This window comes from Alligator sinensis, unplaced genomic scaffold, assembly GCF_000455745.1.
Source record: "Alligator sinensis unplaced genomic scaffold, ASM45574v1 scaffold752_1, whole genome shotgun sequence".
Classification (NCBI taxonomy): Eukaryota; Metazoa; Chordata; order Crocodylia; family Alligatoridae; genus Alligator; species Alligator sinensis.
In genome coordinates this window covers 1299663-1317137 of record NW_005842000.1, presented here as the reverse complement: position 1 = coordinate 1317137, position 17475 = coordinate 1299663, and the positions used below count along the sequence as shown (strand labels likewise).

Genomic DNA, 17475 nt, shown 5'->3' with positions numbered 1-17475 from the left:
AGCAGGAGTTTCATACAAGTAAAGAACCCTTCTTAACTGGGCCCAGTATAATTAAAAGATCACCCTCATCATATCTGAGGCTTTGTTCCCAAATGTTACTGCAGAAAGCAGAGGATGTTGTAAGCAGATATGGCAGAAGGACCTTGGGCAGAGGTATCACTTGCATCAAGCCGTGTAGTAGAATAATGTGTAGGTGCAATATTCTCCCAAGCCTGTCATTAAATAGAGTTGCTGGGAAGTTTAGGCTCAACATGTTTCCTAATGAAATATGGGGGGAAATGCAGATAATTTAGGGGGCACATTTTCCCATTTTCCATCCAACGCAAGCTAACAAAGTTGTCAGGGGCTTGGTATTCTACCGGTTCCTCATGGCCGTGATTGCAAGTCATATGTCCATCTTCTCCTGAAGGAGGAGGGAGATGCACAAAATTTGGGCAACCAGCAAGATCATCCCCATGGGTTTTTTTTTTAAATCTTCCATCCCACATCACCAAGCATAGCTTAACGTCTAAATACATTAGAAAGAGGAAAATTACACTTCTAACTAAGCACATTTTCCAGTTCAGTAGCATTTGGGTGCATGGCTAGAGGCTGGTATTTGACAGAACGCATGTTGCCACATGGGCACGTGCTCCTTCTGTCGCACCTTTCAATTTGAGAAGTCGCAAGCAGACTTAGGTTTCCGCTGGCACAAAATCCAGCCGAGGATGCATCAACAGATAAGGTGCCGGCAAAGTGGATCAGCATCCCAGCTTTCCTTTTAGTCTACTTTATCTCCTTCTCCTTTATCTCCTCTGAGCTTCGCTTTGCAAATATAGAACCTTCCTAGTCCTCCTAAGCCGCCAAATAAAACTAATCACCAAGATCATGTTTTCACACTTAAGACCTTATTTCTTCCTGGTTTGAAATTCAAACTTGTACCATTAAACAGAATATAGCCCCTAATCCAATAGTCCAGGAATCAAGTATTATTGTCAAGGAACAAAGCCCAGCAAGTGCTTTCCTGGGATAGACCAACAGGTGAAGTCTTACCTTAATTGCTACTGAGTTCAACAAGGATGAGATTACACTCTGTGGCTAAGTACAGACAGTCAAAAAGCCTGAGGCTGAATCAGTTTGGTCTTTGCAGTTTAGTCTAAGAGGTGTAGATTGAACTGATGAACAGATGTTTGCTTTTGATTCCAGAAATGCAGCCACGTACCTGCAGTGGCCCAGGCCAGAAGCCGGGGGGCGCTAGAGCATGCCTCCGTGCTGGGCAGGAGCAGACAACTTGGGCCAAGGCTAGCCCGCCCACTTTGCAAGGGGGTGCAGGTTGCAGGGGAGGTGCAAAGCATCCTGGGATGCTGGGGGACTGTGAGTTAACTTGAATCTGGAGGAGCTCTGGGACAGAAGGTCAATAAACCAATTTCACCTAAATCAGTTCAGTCTGATACTACATCCATCCAGGTTTATCTTAGACCGGTTTCAGCCAGCATGAAAGTGGTTTATGTGCAATGAACTTCTGTTGTGTTACAGATTTGAAACAGTTTCTCATTGCTTATACCAGTTCCTGGGTAATTTCTGTCCCTCGATAAAAAGTCGAGCTAAATCTATTATCTTATATCAGATGTTGGTTGTTTCAGAGAGAAAATGTAAACCCCCAGAATGCATCTTCTTGTGCCACAGAAGTCCTTGCTTCGACCCAGCCCAGCATCGCTCATGAGGTCTGAGGGGATTGCTAGTTCTTGTTAATGTTATCCTAGCCAGTGCATCTGTCACTGTAGATGATATTCTTAGTCAAATAGGTATTTTTCTTTGGATGGCAAGTGTCTCCTGCAGCAGTGAGTTACACAGGTTAACACACTGGTTTAAAGTAGTATTTCCCTTCATTGGTGATAGACATTTCCATTGTAATGTTATGGAGAGCCCTTTTGTTCCTGTGCTTTGGGAAGGAGTACACAGCAGTGGCCTTTTCTGCAGAATTCAATGTGTGATAAGGCCTCCTCCTCAGTTATCACTAGACCCTCAAACATTTACTTGCACTGATTTCAGTAGGACCTTCTGGTGCTACTCAGCGTGTACAGGGACATCACCATCTGGTCCTTAGCTTTGCTTAACTTTAAAGTGAATCTGTTGCATGTGTCTCACTTCGGGAATCCTAGCCAATAAGTGACATGCCTAATGGTTATTCGCCTACCCTGAGTAACCATAACACCGGCTGCAACGTCCTCAAGTCGGGCATACAGCATTCAGATATGTGGCTAAACACAGCACCTTTACTCTGCGGCTGGCAAAAGGCTAACTTTCATCCTCCTTTTAATAGGATGTGCGCAACAGATCTCATGGCTTATGTGCAAATGTGCATTCATTCACAGCTATGAGGAAGGAAGTGCCAGCTTTCTGGAAATACAGAGCACTGGGATGTTAAAAATGATAGCAGTCTTTTATTAACATCCCACAAACAGCCCCTTTGGAAATTTATTTCGCTCCTAATTGCTCATAAAAATGCTGATTTGGCACGTCCTGCAGTACAGCTCGGACCTCGGGGAATCTCAGACCTCCAGCCCAGCTATCACATATCCTCCGTTCTGCCCGTGGCGTGCAGCAAAGTCCTCAGATACCAAAATGCATCCCTGTCACCTCAAAGCAAAAAGTGATTTGCCTCTAAGAGGCATCTCTTAGGGTCTCTGAAATGAGGGCTGCGTTTCCAGCACAGTGCACAGGGCTCTGTGAAGGACGGGAACCATGGTGGTGGGATAGTGAGCACTCCCCCAATGACACCGAGGTCCTCAACTGCTTCTTCTTTAGCAAGCCCTTAATTTCATATGTGGTGCCTTGAACACTCAATCCCATAGGGACTTCATTATTACTGTTTGCACTGAGGAAGCATCTAAGCACCCCAGCTATGAGACAGAGCTCTGTTGCGCTGGGTACCGTGCAAACACAGAAGAGAAGAGAGCCTTGCTCCCTTACGAGTAGAGCAGCTATACCGTGTGCATTAGAGTCACCATCACCTATCCACCCCTCTTCACAGTGCCAAAACCATCCCAGACAGCCCCTAGTTTGCCCCGCAGGGCCCTAGCATTATTTGTCAATCCTTTAGGAATATTATGTACTTGATGGAAGCATCTCAGCTGGGAGATGGGTTATGTCTTTCCTTTGCCATCTCTCTGTTTTGTTCGACACCAAAACCTGTCTTCATTCATCTGTGACCAAGTGCTGTGACGTCGTTTTTCCCGGGCAGCTCATAGGAAACGTCAGCTCATTTTTCTGTGGCCCGCAGTCCAGGTTGAGGGGGTTACAAAGCGTATTGGGATTTTGCTACTTTTTTGGAAAGGGCTCACTAAAGGTGGCTGGGTTGCACGCCGCTTTGGGGGCTGCGTGCCTGGCCAGCCTGGCGTCTGGATCTGACGTAAGAGTGCAGGAGCAGGGGTAGTTTTCACTTCCTGATGGCTGACGTATGCGGCATGATTTGCTACGATTGCTCTCTCAAAAGGCCGCTTTGTACTTGCGTAGTGGAAATAAAAGCCAGGCCCTGCCTGCCAGCCCCAGGGAAAGGAGGAAGGGCAGGAGTGTGACTGTTTTCACGCCTCCTGCAGAGAAAGGCGTACAATTCAGGGAGGGCGATGGGGTGTGATCATTTGTATATTAATCAGGCTGAACATTTACTGTGGCATTTTGTCTCTGCTTATTTTGTCTTCTGATTGCAGTGTCAAAAGGAGAAATGTATGGGCTTAGCCATGACTATGGGGATTCCTATATATGGCTTATCCATGGTTAGCCAACTATCCAAAGGCATCTATGGCAAGAATTGTGCCTTTCCTTTTGTGTTTTTCAAGACATGATTGGGCAGAATTTTTTTTTTTAAATAACTGAAATCAGAGAATAAAAAAAAATATCACAAGGACTTCAGGGGATTGTGGAGTTAAAGCAGCAGATTACACAGTCCAGCATGAGTTAAACGGTGTGAGTAGCCCTAGCAATCAGTTTAAAAGACCGTCTCCAAGCTACAGGCTGAGATTCCCAGTCTGCTTCTCCTGAATTCAGTGGGAGCTTGACCATTAGATGGAGTGCAGAAATCGATCCCTTTGTGATATAGATATATATATATTTGTTTTTAATCTGTGCATCTAATCTGGATTTATTTGGGGTCATGTTTGCAGTGGAGATGTCAGGTACTCATGCTGTGACTGGGTAATCTAAAATAATCAGTTGTCCTGGTAGGAGCTGATTATTTGGAAAGAAGGGGCCTGCCCCCGTCTTTAGAGACTGGAAACCCGACAAGTACCCCACACGTCTCTTCCAAGCTGTGCATGCTGAATACTCTGTGTTCATGATAGTCATCCCTTCGCTGTCGAACTATCCGGGCTGCTAACCTGGGGGCAGGCTCTCATTGCAGAGACTTCAGGAGGTCTAAAGAAAGAGAGGGTGGATTCATTTGAACTTGCCTGGATGCAAAGAAGCAGAAAGAACTATGCACGAATCTTTCTGTTCAGAAACCTGAGCTCCTCAGGCTGCCAAGTTCAAATCCAGGAAAAGGTTGGGGGAAGGGGGGAATGGACAAATCTTCCACCCCCTCTCCTCCCTTTTAAATGCACTTGTGACATCCATTAGTAACACAGTCTAAACTGGGCATAGCAGGCTTGTTTGGCAGGCAGAGCATTGCCCACCCTGCTGAGTGGGGGACGAATTAATCTAATCTAACCCATCTCACCCTCTGTGCCTGCTATGCCGTTCGCACGCCAGAAATCAAGGTTGTCCTTTCGATTTCAAGATCCCTGTTCAGGGCTCGGAGTAGCAAGGAGCCTTAATGAGGTGTGAACAGCTGAGCAGGGGCTGAGGGAGGGAGGGAAGAGTTCGGAGTACCGACTTCAGGGGCATTGATGAGGTTCCTGCAGGAGTGACCAGGAAGTCTGTGTCTATCAGCGTAAGTGATGCCTTTCACCTTAAACCCAGTGGAATTTGCCAAATGGTTAGCGCCATCTGGACAGTTGAAACGGTTGCCCGCCTTACCCGTGGTCATCTGAAGTGACTTATACTGTACCCGCTTGGGGCTGTCTGAAACCATGGGCCACCCTGTTCCCTTTTTGCAAAGAGAGGGCTGCTCCGTGTTCGGGGAACCCTATCTTGGTGGATATCTAATGGTATGAGAGTACCTGAGCTCCGAGGGCAGGGTGACTGGGCCGGGTTCATGGGAGCTGCACCGGTGCCTTCGCAAGTCAAACCCTCCTCCCAGCCTTCACGGTTTTGGTCCTGACTTGCAAGTGACCTGAAAAAGAAAAACCGATTCGGTGAATTTTGACCTTCAAATTCCTGAGGGTGTGGGAGTTCACCACGCTCCCTTGGTTTGGGTTTTGAATCACCTGGTTTCTATGCCTAACATTGCCAGTCTGGAACGTCAAAGGATCACTACAATGACTAAATATTTAAATGAAATAAAAAGCGTCCTGCACGGCTTTGCCGAAAACTATTTTTTATCCACCTGGCTGAAGCGCTGAAAAGAAAAATCAGTCGTTGAATTTGTTAAAACTAAATTAAAGAGGGACGACTTGTTTCTGTCAAGCGGGCAGACGGATCTATCTGCGGGACTCGTTGTGTCGGCAAGGCCCCCGCTAGGTGACGTACCAGCCCCCATGCAGTGCAGCAGGGGTCATTCTTAATAGCATTAACTGACCACGGCACGATTCATTTCCTAAACCATTTTTTTCCTCCCCTAAATATCCCATCATGAACCCGGCCCTCAAGACACCTGTCTTTTTAAGCCTAGAAACGATAATCAATTCCTGTTTGGCATTTGCTTCCAGGTCTAATTTTTACTCTCCCCTCATTTCCAGTAAAAGCAAACCGTGCAGAGAGTCATTCTGTGGATGCTGCTCAGGAAACTCTAGGTACCACGGGAAATGCGTCGCACGGAACTAATCAAAAGCTGCACGGCTCATTCTCTCTCTACCCTGCTACCACCCGTTCTGATCACTTCTCTGCTTAATAGAGGTACTAGATGAGTAAAAACAAAATTAAAGAGCCTCCCCGCACCCTTAGCAGAAAACAGCTGTCAGAGGCGTTCTCGACCTCTCAGTAATGGGGAGCACGTGAACCAAAAGGAGCAATTGCACGAGGATGGGGAAATTTGTTTCGACGTTAAGGCTGTTAAGCAACGAAGGAGGCCAAGAAGTGAGGTTAAACAATGATGGAAAACCTAACCTTAAAAATAATCCTCATTCCAAGCTAAACCCTCTATTATTTTCTCTCTACTCTCCCCGAGCTGCAGGGAACCCTTGCACAATTCATCGTGGATTGTGAAGCCATCTCAATTTAGCTACTGAAAAAGAAGAACCGACTTTTCACTGCCACTAATCATTGTGCCTTTGGCTGTCTGGATCCCGGCATCCAGCTCTCTCCCAGTCCTGTGGCATTTGGAAGCATGGCTTGCCTATCTAGCACCTCTACTATGCAGTTAGAGAAGGACTAATCTCCAACCTGTTCTAGTAGATGTAGGGATGCATCTTCTTAGCAGGGGCACGACTCCTATTAGCATCCCTAGCCGTTCTGCATCAAGGCCAGGTAGAGAATAGATAGAATAGACATTAGAGCTTGGTACCTGTAGTGTGTGCGGGGGGCTGGGAGAGGTAATCAAGTTGACAACACGGTGACCCAACAGCTTCGGAGACTTCTCCTGAACTTGTGTTCCTCGGCACGCTTGTCTGAGGACCATAAGGATTTTCTAGTGTCATCTTTTATTTTCTTTATGTATCGATATGTCCATTGTACTCATGCTTGCACTGGATGCAACTCCCCTCTATCCCCCCTGCCCAACACCGATTATGTAGGCAGCTGATATGCACCTTGCAGATGAATTACTAATCCTCAGCATTTGCATGCCTTGAATGTTCACCCACGGATGATTATTTTCCCCTGAAATGAGAGCAGGATCAGAAGCCCCAGGGTGGTAGGGAGTGGGATTCTCCGCATGTTTGTGAAATGGGATTGATGCATGCATTTTTTTTGGAATCCATTTTAATCCTCAAAGCCACCAGTCCTTGTCTCTGTCTTCAAAAACAGCAGAAATAGAATTTAAAGCCATTGCTGGTTTTCAATAGATTATTCCAACTGGTACATTTTTTTTTTCGTTATCACTGGCTGTGTCTACACGAGATGCTGACTGCACAGTTGTTCCTATAATCCTAACTGAGTATCACTGAACAGCTTTTTGGTGATGCTGACTGTGCAGTAGCTCATTACCGCTGTACAGTCAGCTTCTCCTGTAGATGCAGCTGCTCTATTTTTAAAATACCTGTCAAACTAGAAGCTCTAGACTCAGACCCGAGAAGGCGTGCCTATGCCAAAAGCTGAGATTCAGTGGTAAATCCCATTGCTGAATGGGTGACAAGGAGGAAGGTGCATGATCTGATGTTTCACAGTAGCCAGGTCTCCGTACTGAAATGCTCTTGCATCAGAATTAAAAGCCCGAATAAAGTGGTCGGCTGTTGTATGTTATGGCAGTGCTGCGGTTCCCTTGAATTCATCTTAGGAAAGCCAGGCTCTAACCTCCTTGACCAATGGTCGGTTGGATATAGATTATTTAAATATATTGTGAAAGGCTCCTTCGAGTGAGAGATACTATTCAGGTTTTTTTTTCCCAGTTGGAATATGATCCCCTCCCCAAGGCTCCCATCTACAGCTGCAACCTCCTTCTTCTGACATTGGAGGTTTTCCAATGTCAGCATATCCCAATGTGATCAGAAAAGACTAATTCTTCTCACGAGGGATGCTGTTGGCGGTTTCATTTTGGGGCTGTTGGGAAGACCTTATGGAAACATGACCAATATTCATAAACTCTCCTTTCTTGCTCACGTTACCTAAATTCTCAATCTTGCAAAACTGGTCACACTGTGATCTTGGCTTCTTTTTGTCCTGATGTTGGGGGTCTATGGTTTCCTTACCATGAAGCCTTGCTTGTATGCAAAGACAGTGTACGTTATTGTGCACGGCAGGTTGCATTAGGCTAAATTAACAACTTCCCTTTGACCAGGGTCCACCTCTTGGCTCTCCCAGCTTCAGTTCTGTGGGAGGGGAAAAGGAGCCAATGACTTAGCTAAGGATCTTGCCAAATCTGCGCAAGCTCTCAGGAGAGAGTCTCTCAGAAGGGGTTACCTCCGCTCATGAAAAAATCTTGGACTTTTCTGTAGCTGGAAGAGCTCTCTTAAAGGAACAGTCTTTGAAATGGCAGCGCGGCACAGCAGTGATTTTGTAGACTAACCTTAAGATAACAGAAAGGTCATTCAAACTGCTGGGCACTCTGAAACTTTAGATTATCCGCTTGACTCTCATTTCAGTCTCTTGCTAGAAATCATTTGGTGCCCAGAGCACAGACCCTCGCTGTTTGAAGCAGGAGGAGGTGAGGGGGCAGAAGCCTTTTTGGGCCTAGGAGTCTCAGAAGGAATACTTGCAATAGCAATGGTCTTACAGAGCAGTAGTATGGCAATGGTGAACCATGCTAGGGTAAAATGAACCAATAGAAAATCCTGGCATTAGCCACCATGGTACTCACATACAGTTTTCATAATATAACATAACAAGGTGCATTTTAATTGGCTTCCAAATGCCTGTGCCCAGCCCTGCCAGAACATACAATGGTAGCAGAGTTTCACCTGGGCTAGACTTGCAACTCTGCTAGATTATTATAATCTGCTAGATTAGTATTTGTAGAGGCAAAAGAAATAATTCAAGTTGACCCAGACAGACCGGAGCACAACAGATGTTCTTATCGACAGTGGGCGCATCTACGTGTGTGCTTTAATGTGCATTAGCCTATTTTTATGCACATTAAAGCGTCACTAAAAATCCGTGCTCTTTAGTTAGTGTGCATTAGGAAGCTAATGTGCATTAAGAGAAACTAGTGTGCATTAAGAGAACTTAATGTGCATTTTCTTAGTAGTTCACAAGGGAGGACACTTTTACACGTGCTCCGTGGGTGGGGGAGATGCTTTAATTAGAGCATCTCTCAGGGCCACTCTAATTAGAGCGCCTCAGCATCTCATGCATCAGCATCCCCATGCTTCCAAATGGCGGCAGACGCACTTGAAGTAAAGCTCATTAAAGTGCCCCGACCGCTGTTTTGAAGTGTGGGCATGCTGGTACATGAAATGCGGAGCCTGGCTGGACCACGGTAAGTCCAGGTTATCGAAGCAGCTTCACAGCATGTGTACAGGCACCCGGAGATACTAGATCTAATGCGCATTTACTAAAGCGCATTAATGCACATGTAGATGCACCCAGTAGCGGGGGAGCGATGAGTAGATTGGTAATGAAATGAGATGTTTGTAGAGCACCGTGGTTACTAGGAAGAAGAAAGGGGAGTAAGGGTGGCTGTAACTTGGAACAGAGCCTATTTCTACTTGAATAAATAACAGGTCCGGTTCAGCGATGGGCTCGGCTTGTCTCGTGCAGCTCCAGCAATGCAAAAAAGCCTTAAAGCTGTCTGAATTAACCAACCCCAGAAGCTGCTCGGACTTTCTCGAAGAGCGTAAGTGCGGTGATATGCAATTTGAGGATGTTCTCTGTCGTACTCCTGTCTGCTGGAAAAACCTGCTGTGCATTAGGAGAGACGAGACTAAGACTAGCAACAGCAATGCACAGTCATAAAAAATTCACACAGAAAGTCAGCCGTATTTCAGAAGCATAAGGTCACAGCACAACAGTAAATAAGTTTTCCAGATTAACTACCCCAGAGAGGTGAGGGTGGCTCTACCTGCAAATGGGGTTATTATTATTTTTTTCTCTCTAGCTTCTAACGAGGTAAAATTTAATCGGAGGTCTCCCTGCTCAGTCTGGTTTCAAGGCTTAAGGGGCACTAGTGCTTCCAATGCTAGTGCTTCCGGTGTTTTTAAAAATTCAGGGAGATAGTTATGCAGATTGTCCCACCAGCATTAAAATGGTGCTGCCAGCTCAGGTTATAGCTAGAGAGACAGCAAAAATGAGTATTTACCATCACCTTCATCATCTCCTGGAGTGTTTACGCTCCATAAGCCTCTTGCTCTATGACTTTACGTGTGGCTGTGTCCACCCCTGCTATAACTCACTTGAAGCCAGATATAGAGTCCATCCTCCTCTGAATTCGGGGCCCGCCATGGCAAACATTACATGCCACTTGTATTTTCTCCCTGTGATGTGTTCAGTAATTGGTTTCTGCCTCTCATTCATATTAGAAATTGGTCCCCGTACTAGTGTTAAACAATGGCTATAATTCAGTTCTGCCTGCCTTTAGCGAACCGTTCTCCAAGGCCATGAGCTCAGCACAAACTCTGGTTTGAATAATAGCCTCATTCCCCAACAAGACATAACCTCTCCCTCTCTCATTGTCACTCCTTGAATATGGTTTTCAGGAGGAAAAACATTCCCGGCTCCTGAATTCACCCATGGAGACAAATACCGCGTCCACAATGAGTCCACATCTGCCTAACATTTTGCAATGAGCAGATTAATAAACCAAATGAAGCAGCTGCAGAAGTGCAATTTAAAAGAATGGCAGGAAGCGTTAGGTAATCATTTTTTTAACCGATGCACAAATCACAATGAAAGCAGGGAGTCCTTCTAGAAAGTAATGGGGAATGCAAATACAGCATTTCAGAGGATTGTCAAGGTTATAAAACGAGCCTTCAAAACCAGATTTCCGACCAGAGTTCAAACCTCTGGTATTCGTCGGCATTATGGGGTTAGCCTTTTTTTTTAATTTTATACTAAACTAAGCATAAGCTGTTAACCACTTCTCTGCCGAAGGCTGTGCCTGTCCCGGTGCAAAGCCCACTGCAGTCAGAGGGAGCTTTCCCAGAGACATCAGTGGCACTAGGCTGGAAGGACTTGCAGTTCCTGGAGGGGGTCATCCAGAGGAACCTACGTTAGACAACTCAGGCATGTTTTGGGAGCAAAGAAAAGGTCCGTACTAAGTGTGTTCCCTTCTTTGAGTTCAAGAGCATCCTGTAAGGTCGCCCATCAACCAGTGCAGCAGTGCGGTAGTCTTTTCACCCGCTATGTTTTAAACCCATAACTCAGAGAGGCACCCCCCTTTTGGTACTGGGCCAAGCAGAGCAGCCCCAGTCTTTGACCTTGGTTTCAACACCTTCTGGTTTTCTTCCTCTCGGGATGAGCAAAATGAGTGTCCCTTTCTCACGGCAGTCCCGCAGCATCCCACTTCTGAGCTCCCTTTCATGCCGTCGCGTGTGGCTGGATAATCATTCTCGTCATCCTCAACGCCCATGCTGCACAGTGAAGCCACGTCCATCTCCCATCTGCTTGGTTGGCATCGAAACATCCCTTTTCTGAAACACTGCGACTCACTTTGCATGAGTTTCTGGTTGAATGAGAACATGATCTTGGATTAGCTGAAAGCATATATATTTCTTTTGGATTCTTCCCTGCCCAGCTCCTGCCGCCTTCCAACCGCCAGCGTCCGTGGCAGGGGCTCGCTACGTTTGCATGCAGAGAGAGTTCGGTCACTGTTTTCCAATGAAAGAATTGCATGGCAAAAGGAAAACCTGAGCAGATTATCCATGTTGTCTCTGTTGTTAATGTCTGTCTGTTTGTTTTAATGCAAAGGTGTTGGGTGTTTCTGAGTAGTGCATACTCAGGGATCAGACCTGACTGGACTTTAACCGTTCATCAAATTCACATAACAATGAGTAAAATACTGTACCTCGAGCTGTCCTCATGTGAAATGCCCCTCGTCCGTGTTCATTACTGAGTGCAATGCTTTCTGCTTGGTTTTCTTTTGTTTTGCATTTCTTACTTCTTGGCAACACCTTTGATTTGGAAGTGGCACAAGGCCTGATTTTTTCCATGATAGCCGCTGTCTTTTAAATCCTGAACATGCTCACTTCTCCAAAGGCAGTGAGAGCAGCAGTGCTTTACAGGGTGAGCTTCCCAGAGATTGATTTGAGGGCTGAAGTTTGGTGCTTTGCTGATTCAGTTCAGTAAGATGCAGTTGAACAAAAAAGCCCCTGTTGAACAAAGACGTGCAAGCTCAAGGTGCCACACAAAAGGCCTTAAAATGAATAGGCTACAAAAATGCTCTTCTGTTAAAAAAAAGACAAAGAAAACCCAGGATCGTGCAATAAAGCCTCAGCGTTAGAGTTGTGTTGGAGCATTTGGATTAGTCTGTACCGTGGCTCTTTGGAGCACGAAGATCTCCGGTCTGGTTTTCATATCAGGGTGGGTAGCGCTTAGCCGGAGGATATCACATAGAGGGCACGGGTGTGCAGGTGCTGGAAAGCAGGTCCCAAATTATGCTGAATGTTGCTGCAAATGAATTCAAAGCAAAGAGCTCTTTGGAGCAACCCTACCTTTGGGGGGGGTCCCAAATCAATCATGAACAGATTACACGTCTCAGATGTCTTTGCAACTCAAAATAATTGGCCAAAACCCGTCACTACACACAATCCTTGGTCAGTGGTGCATTTTATAACTAGATCTGTTTGGATGTAGTAAGGTCATGTGCTATCATGTGGTTCCCTGATAGCGTGAGCTGAAGTCTCCAGTCAGGGCTGCGGTGCAGATACCGGCAATTAGGAATTTGTGCTTTTGAAACTATTTGGCAGCGTTCGTTTAAGAGCAGTCATTTCTCAGACATTTCAGCAGATCGACTCATTCGCTGGTACGGTCACGGGAAGCAAATGCAGGAAGGGCGCACGTACAGCTGAAAGGCCTTTGTTTAAACGAATCACATTCACACCATGCTTTTTTTCCCCCCAGTCTTCACCAGTCATCGGTCCCAAAATCGGTCTGTGAAATGCAAACACATTTTCCGATATCTAGAGGGAATTGAGATTGGAACCTGACCCTCCGGATTTGCCAAATACCAACTGATTATTCAAAAGCTGAAAGGTGCTTTAGTCTCAGGAAATGTTGGGAGGTTTTTTCCAGGCCACCTGACCTAGGTGTAGTTACACACAAGTCAATGCGGGGGATGCTAGGTGGTTTGCAATGCTTTCTTCTTTTTTCTCTCCTTCCCTTGACGAGAGAGCGGGAAGCTTTCACTATTACCTCCAGGGATTCCCCCGGTGCTATTGTATTCCCTCTCCCCTTCCCATCCCATTTTTCATCTGTCTCACCTTTTCAGGTCTCTCGTGGAAGCCCGAGGGCCTGAGGCTCCTAGCATCCAGTGTGGTTCAATGAACTTTGGACACTTGATTTCTTTTAGGCACTTTTAAAAAATCCTACCTTCCCACTGTAAGCTCTTCCAGGAAGGGTTTTATCTCTTGCTATGCATATATGCATTTATGGTCCCCCCATTTCAGCTGATCCCTCCCCATGCTATTGCAAGAGAAATGGTAGTAATAATTAAATGCCCTGGGGGAGGTCATTTCCCACTGAATACAGTCGACCTTGAATCAGGCCTTCTGTCCCTGCTCACCATTTGGTCTGGTAAAGCCAAAAAAATGCCGCCAAAGCAAAATTTCTGTTGGCATAAATGGTTGATAGTTCACAGTAAAAAAAAAAAAAAGCACCTTCCCCACTAAAGTTGCTCCTTGAGCATCTTTAAGTAACAGCTACTCTCTTTACTGACACAACCAAGTGCTTGCTCTTGTCAGCATAGCACAACCGATGCTGCGGTGGAGCAAGGAACTGGATTTTTTTTTCTGCCTCGGAAATCTGCAGCAAAATCCTAATTGCAGACTTTTTTTTTTTAATGAGAAATGGTGATAAGAGAGCCAGGAAGAACAGAGCTTAATTCTGAGAGCGATGATGGCAGCACTCACAGCTGGAAAAAAAAGTACGGCTTTGCCTGCTTAATGGAGCAAATTTGACCAGAAAATCACTGAGAATGGATAATTTCTCATAATGCCCTTCTGTCAGGCTCATGTATACTTATATTGCCAAGTTGCAATATGTTCCATCACACAACGTTAGCTGTCTATTATTGCAAGAAACTTGAATTTTAATCACTCTCAGATTTGCCTTTCTATGAAATACCAACTCAATGGGAAGAGCTTTGTCGTAGGTGTCGAACCTTATTTTCATAATCACTTGGTATTTAGCAAACGTTAGATCGGTGCAACATTATAAAAAGCATGCCGTTTGGTTCCTAGCCATATTGCAAAGTTTTCCCCCCATGTATCAAGTTTTAGGACATTCTTTTTTGAGAGTTTCACGTGAAGTTCGTCTTTGGTTGAATAGAAGTTTGAGCATACAAAATTCAGAAATTAAAAAAAAAAAGACAAAGGGGTAAGCCCAAAAGCAAGACTAATATTTGCACAACCTTAATATGCAAATGCTTTTCCAATCTCCATATTAAATCTTTCCGTGAGATATGAAATTTAATAGTGTCTGTGCATTTAGCTAAGCAGAGACATAGACTAGGAAAAGGTTTTGGTTTTTGACCTGAAGATAGAAAAAAGGTTAGAAAAGGTTTCCAGCTGGGGAAAAAAGATAGCATGAGAAAAAGGGGAAGAGGAACAGGTCTGAATAAAAGCTTCTTAATTTTATTTTTAAATGCTTTTTGCTAAACTTTTCTGAACAATTTCTTACTGATGACAGAGCTGCAGAAGGCATATGTGGGGGGGAAAGGGAAGAAAGCTTGGTAGCTCATGATTGGGACCAATAAAGTGATTTAAGGAATCATTTGCATCATTGTTTAATGCCATTCTGTTCAGCAAGCCCTCTCATTACAGGAGGGTTTTCTGTTTGAGCATTCATTATTTTCTCTCTATTAACAGTCACTGCCATTTCATTCATTATGACAGAAACATTTCTAAAATGCTCTTCCAAAAAGCCAAAATAATTAGCCACATCTCACTGCTGCTTTGAAATGCTGTTGGTTTCGACTGGCTGCAGGGGAACGGGTATGTGCTTTCCAGAGTGACTTTTCCCGCTGTTTCCTTTTTTTGTCTTTGTGTCGATTGGTTTCTGTGCACAGTCAGAAGGTCAGTTTGAAAGACCGGGTGTTCTCCAGCCCCCGCGGTGCTGGCGCCAAAGGGAAGGGCTCTCCGCAGGCCCAGGGAGTCCGGCGATCCCCCAGCGCGGACCAGAGCATCGAAGACAGTCCAAGCAAAGTGCCCAAAAGCTGGAGCTTTGGGGACCGGAGCAGAGCTCGGCAGGCTTTCCGGATCAAGGGCGCCGCGTCGCGACAGAACTCCGAAGGTGAGAGCATCCAAAATGCAGCGATTTATCCCTAACCCGACCCTGCTGGGCTCCTGCCAGCCTTGATAGACTCCACACTGGATGCCACCAGCAGGAGCAAGTCCAGCCAACATGCACCTCTATTGCATGTGGACCACATTAGGTACAGTATAATGCCCTGCCTAGAGTCTTTCTTCTGTGCCCGCAGCTCTCCAACACGGCTACTGTATCCCCTAGTCCATAGCAGGCCCAATAAACTTGGTGGCAGGCCATACCAGGGGTGTTGGTTGAAGCCGTGTTGGTCTAAGGACATGGGCAGACAAGGTTCTTTGGGTGAATCTGATATCTTTTATTCGACCAACTCAAATAGTTGGGAAAATTATTCTTTGCAAGCTTTCGGGTACATATAATATCGTTCGTCGGGCTGAGGAAGCGTCTGCACTTGGTCTGTGCATGGGTTGAAACAGGAGTCTTCCCACCCCAGCCAGTTTGCAGGAACGATGGGGCTTTGAGCCTGCCAAAATCAGTGCTGAAATCTTCTCTGTTGGCATCACTCAGGGGAGCATCTTATCCCTGGAAGGGTATGAGGGTGGGAGAGGGGAGAAGAAAGATGCAGTCGAGGATGTGATGATGCTGGGAAGCACTTGGAGACAGACAGGGCTGGGAATGCCAGAGCAGATGTCACCTTCTCCCAGCTCAGGGAGAAAGCACTTCTGGGAAGATGCAAAGTTAACTGTGCCTACGTTTGTGTCTCTTGGAATTGGACTCTCTTCCCTTTGGAGACATGGTCGTGGAGGCTCCGGACTTTATTTCTTGCTCTTTCTTTTAAACCCAGAAGCAAGCCTTCCGGGTGAAGACATCCCCGATGACAACAAAAGCTGCAACTGCGAGTTTGTGACGGAAGATTTAACACCAGGACTGAAAGTCAGCATCAGAGCCGTGTGGTAAGAGAAGATGGGTGTGCACGTGTGCGTGTGTGTGTGTGTGTGCACACGCGTGTGAGTGAAGGAGAGGAACATAATGGGGAAATATTAATGAAAAACAACTGGTTAAAAGGGATATTTTCAGTCCAAGTGGAGGTGACAAATTCACAAATCCTACTGCTGCTAACTAGATTCCCCCAGGTGGTCTGGCCTTCTAGATAAATGATGCAAGAAGGTGGGGGGAAAAAGGCAATTTTTGCTTAGAGATGGAGTTATGGAGAGAAGAAAATCCTGTTCAACATTACGTCCAAGTCAGCATTACCAGTAGCGTTGCAATTTAATGCTGACATTTGCAAAACCAGATCGAGACTGAATCTACACGGCTGACAGACCGGGGGACCGTCAGGGCTGTTAAACCCCATTATATTTCTGAATGATGAACACAAAATCCTTTCCTAAATTTTGACTCTCTTTTTCTTACTCGCCACCCTTCCACTTGACCTGCTCTTCTCCACAAGCCTTAGGTGCCAGCCTTGATTTCCCCAAGTTCTTGGCATTCATTTTCTTGAGACAGAAAGACCCAAAAGTCAGATACAGATTTGAATCCAGAGCCAAAGTTGTTTGAGGAGGTGAGGTGCAGAGTCTCTGACCCAGGCCCACCACCATCCCCCTCTAATAGTGCTTACACCCGAACTAAGATGCTCATGATTCACTTGGCCCGGTGACGTAGCAAACGAGTTGTCCGCTAGAGGGTCCAGGGTTTATTCTCACCCTCCTCTGCCTCCTGTTGTGAGCATGGCATGTGCCTTGCTGTTAGAAACTGCTCCCAAAGTGTCTCAAGAGAGGAGAAAGTGCTGAAAAAACCCATTGGGAGAGTGCAGCCACTTTGCAAATGGGTCACGAACCAGTCCACAGGAGGAGAGAGGGAAACATCAGGGTTATCTCCTAAACCCACAGGGTCCAGGGCATGCCTCAAAACCACCGACTCCTCTGACTTGGTCTAACACTAATTTCCATGAACTATTGTAATACGGTATCCTCTGTGGTCCTCTAAAGTGCTGGGAGCCCCTCGAGCTCATTTTTAGTGGGCAAGCACTATGTCATGATTTTATAGTCAACCCTTACTGACAAAGGAAATAGCAATCCTGGACTAGCTTTCCATTTCCTACCGACCCCTTCCCATCGGCAGCGAGCCCAGACTTTTCCCTTAGTTGTAGTCATTTTACAACAGAGGCTGAATACCCTGCATTCAAACCTAAAGCAGAGGTGCTTTCCCAGTTGTCTTGCTTCCATGAGCCGTGTGCCCTCTGCTGTGATACGGGGCGGGCACCACATCAGTGCTTGCAATGCAGGGTTTTAGCGACCCTTGCTTTTCTCTCTCAGTAAATGCTCTGCTGCCCAGCCTGAAATATAAAGGAAAAAGCAGGAAAAAAAAAAAAAGACCAGCCACCAGGGAAAGTTT

The 17475-nt window shown here is 45.8% G+C and overlaps 1 protein-coding gene across 1 annotated transcript in view; it reads left to right on the top strand.

Annotated features, from left to right (window-relative positions):
• The window catches only part of KCNQ2 (potassium voltage-gated channel subfamily Q member 2), a 77035-nt gene that overhangs the window by 45024 nt on the left and 14536 nt on the right, over positions 1-17475 (top strand). The window contains exons 13-15 of the mRNA XM_006021691.2: positions 5814-5867; positions 14888-15111; positions 15926-16034. Coding sequence (XP_006021753.1) covers positions 5814-5867; positions 14888-15111; positions 15926-16034 — 387 coding nt within the window. The remainder of the gene's footprint in view (positions 1-5813; positions 5868-14887; positions 15112-15925; positions 16035-17475) is intronic.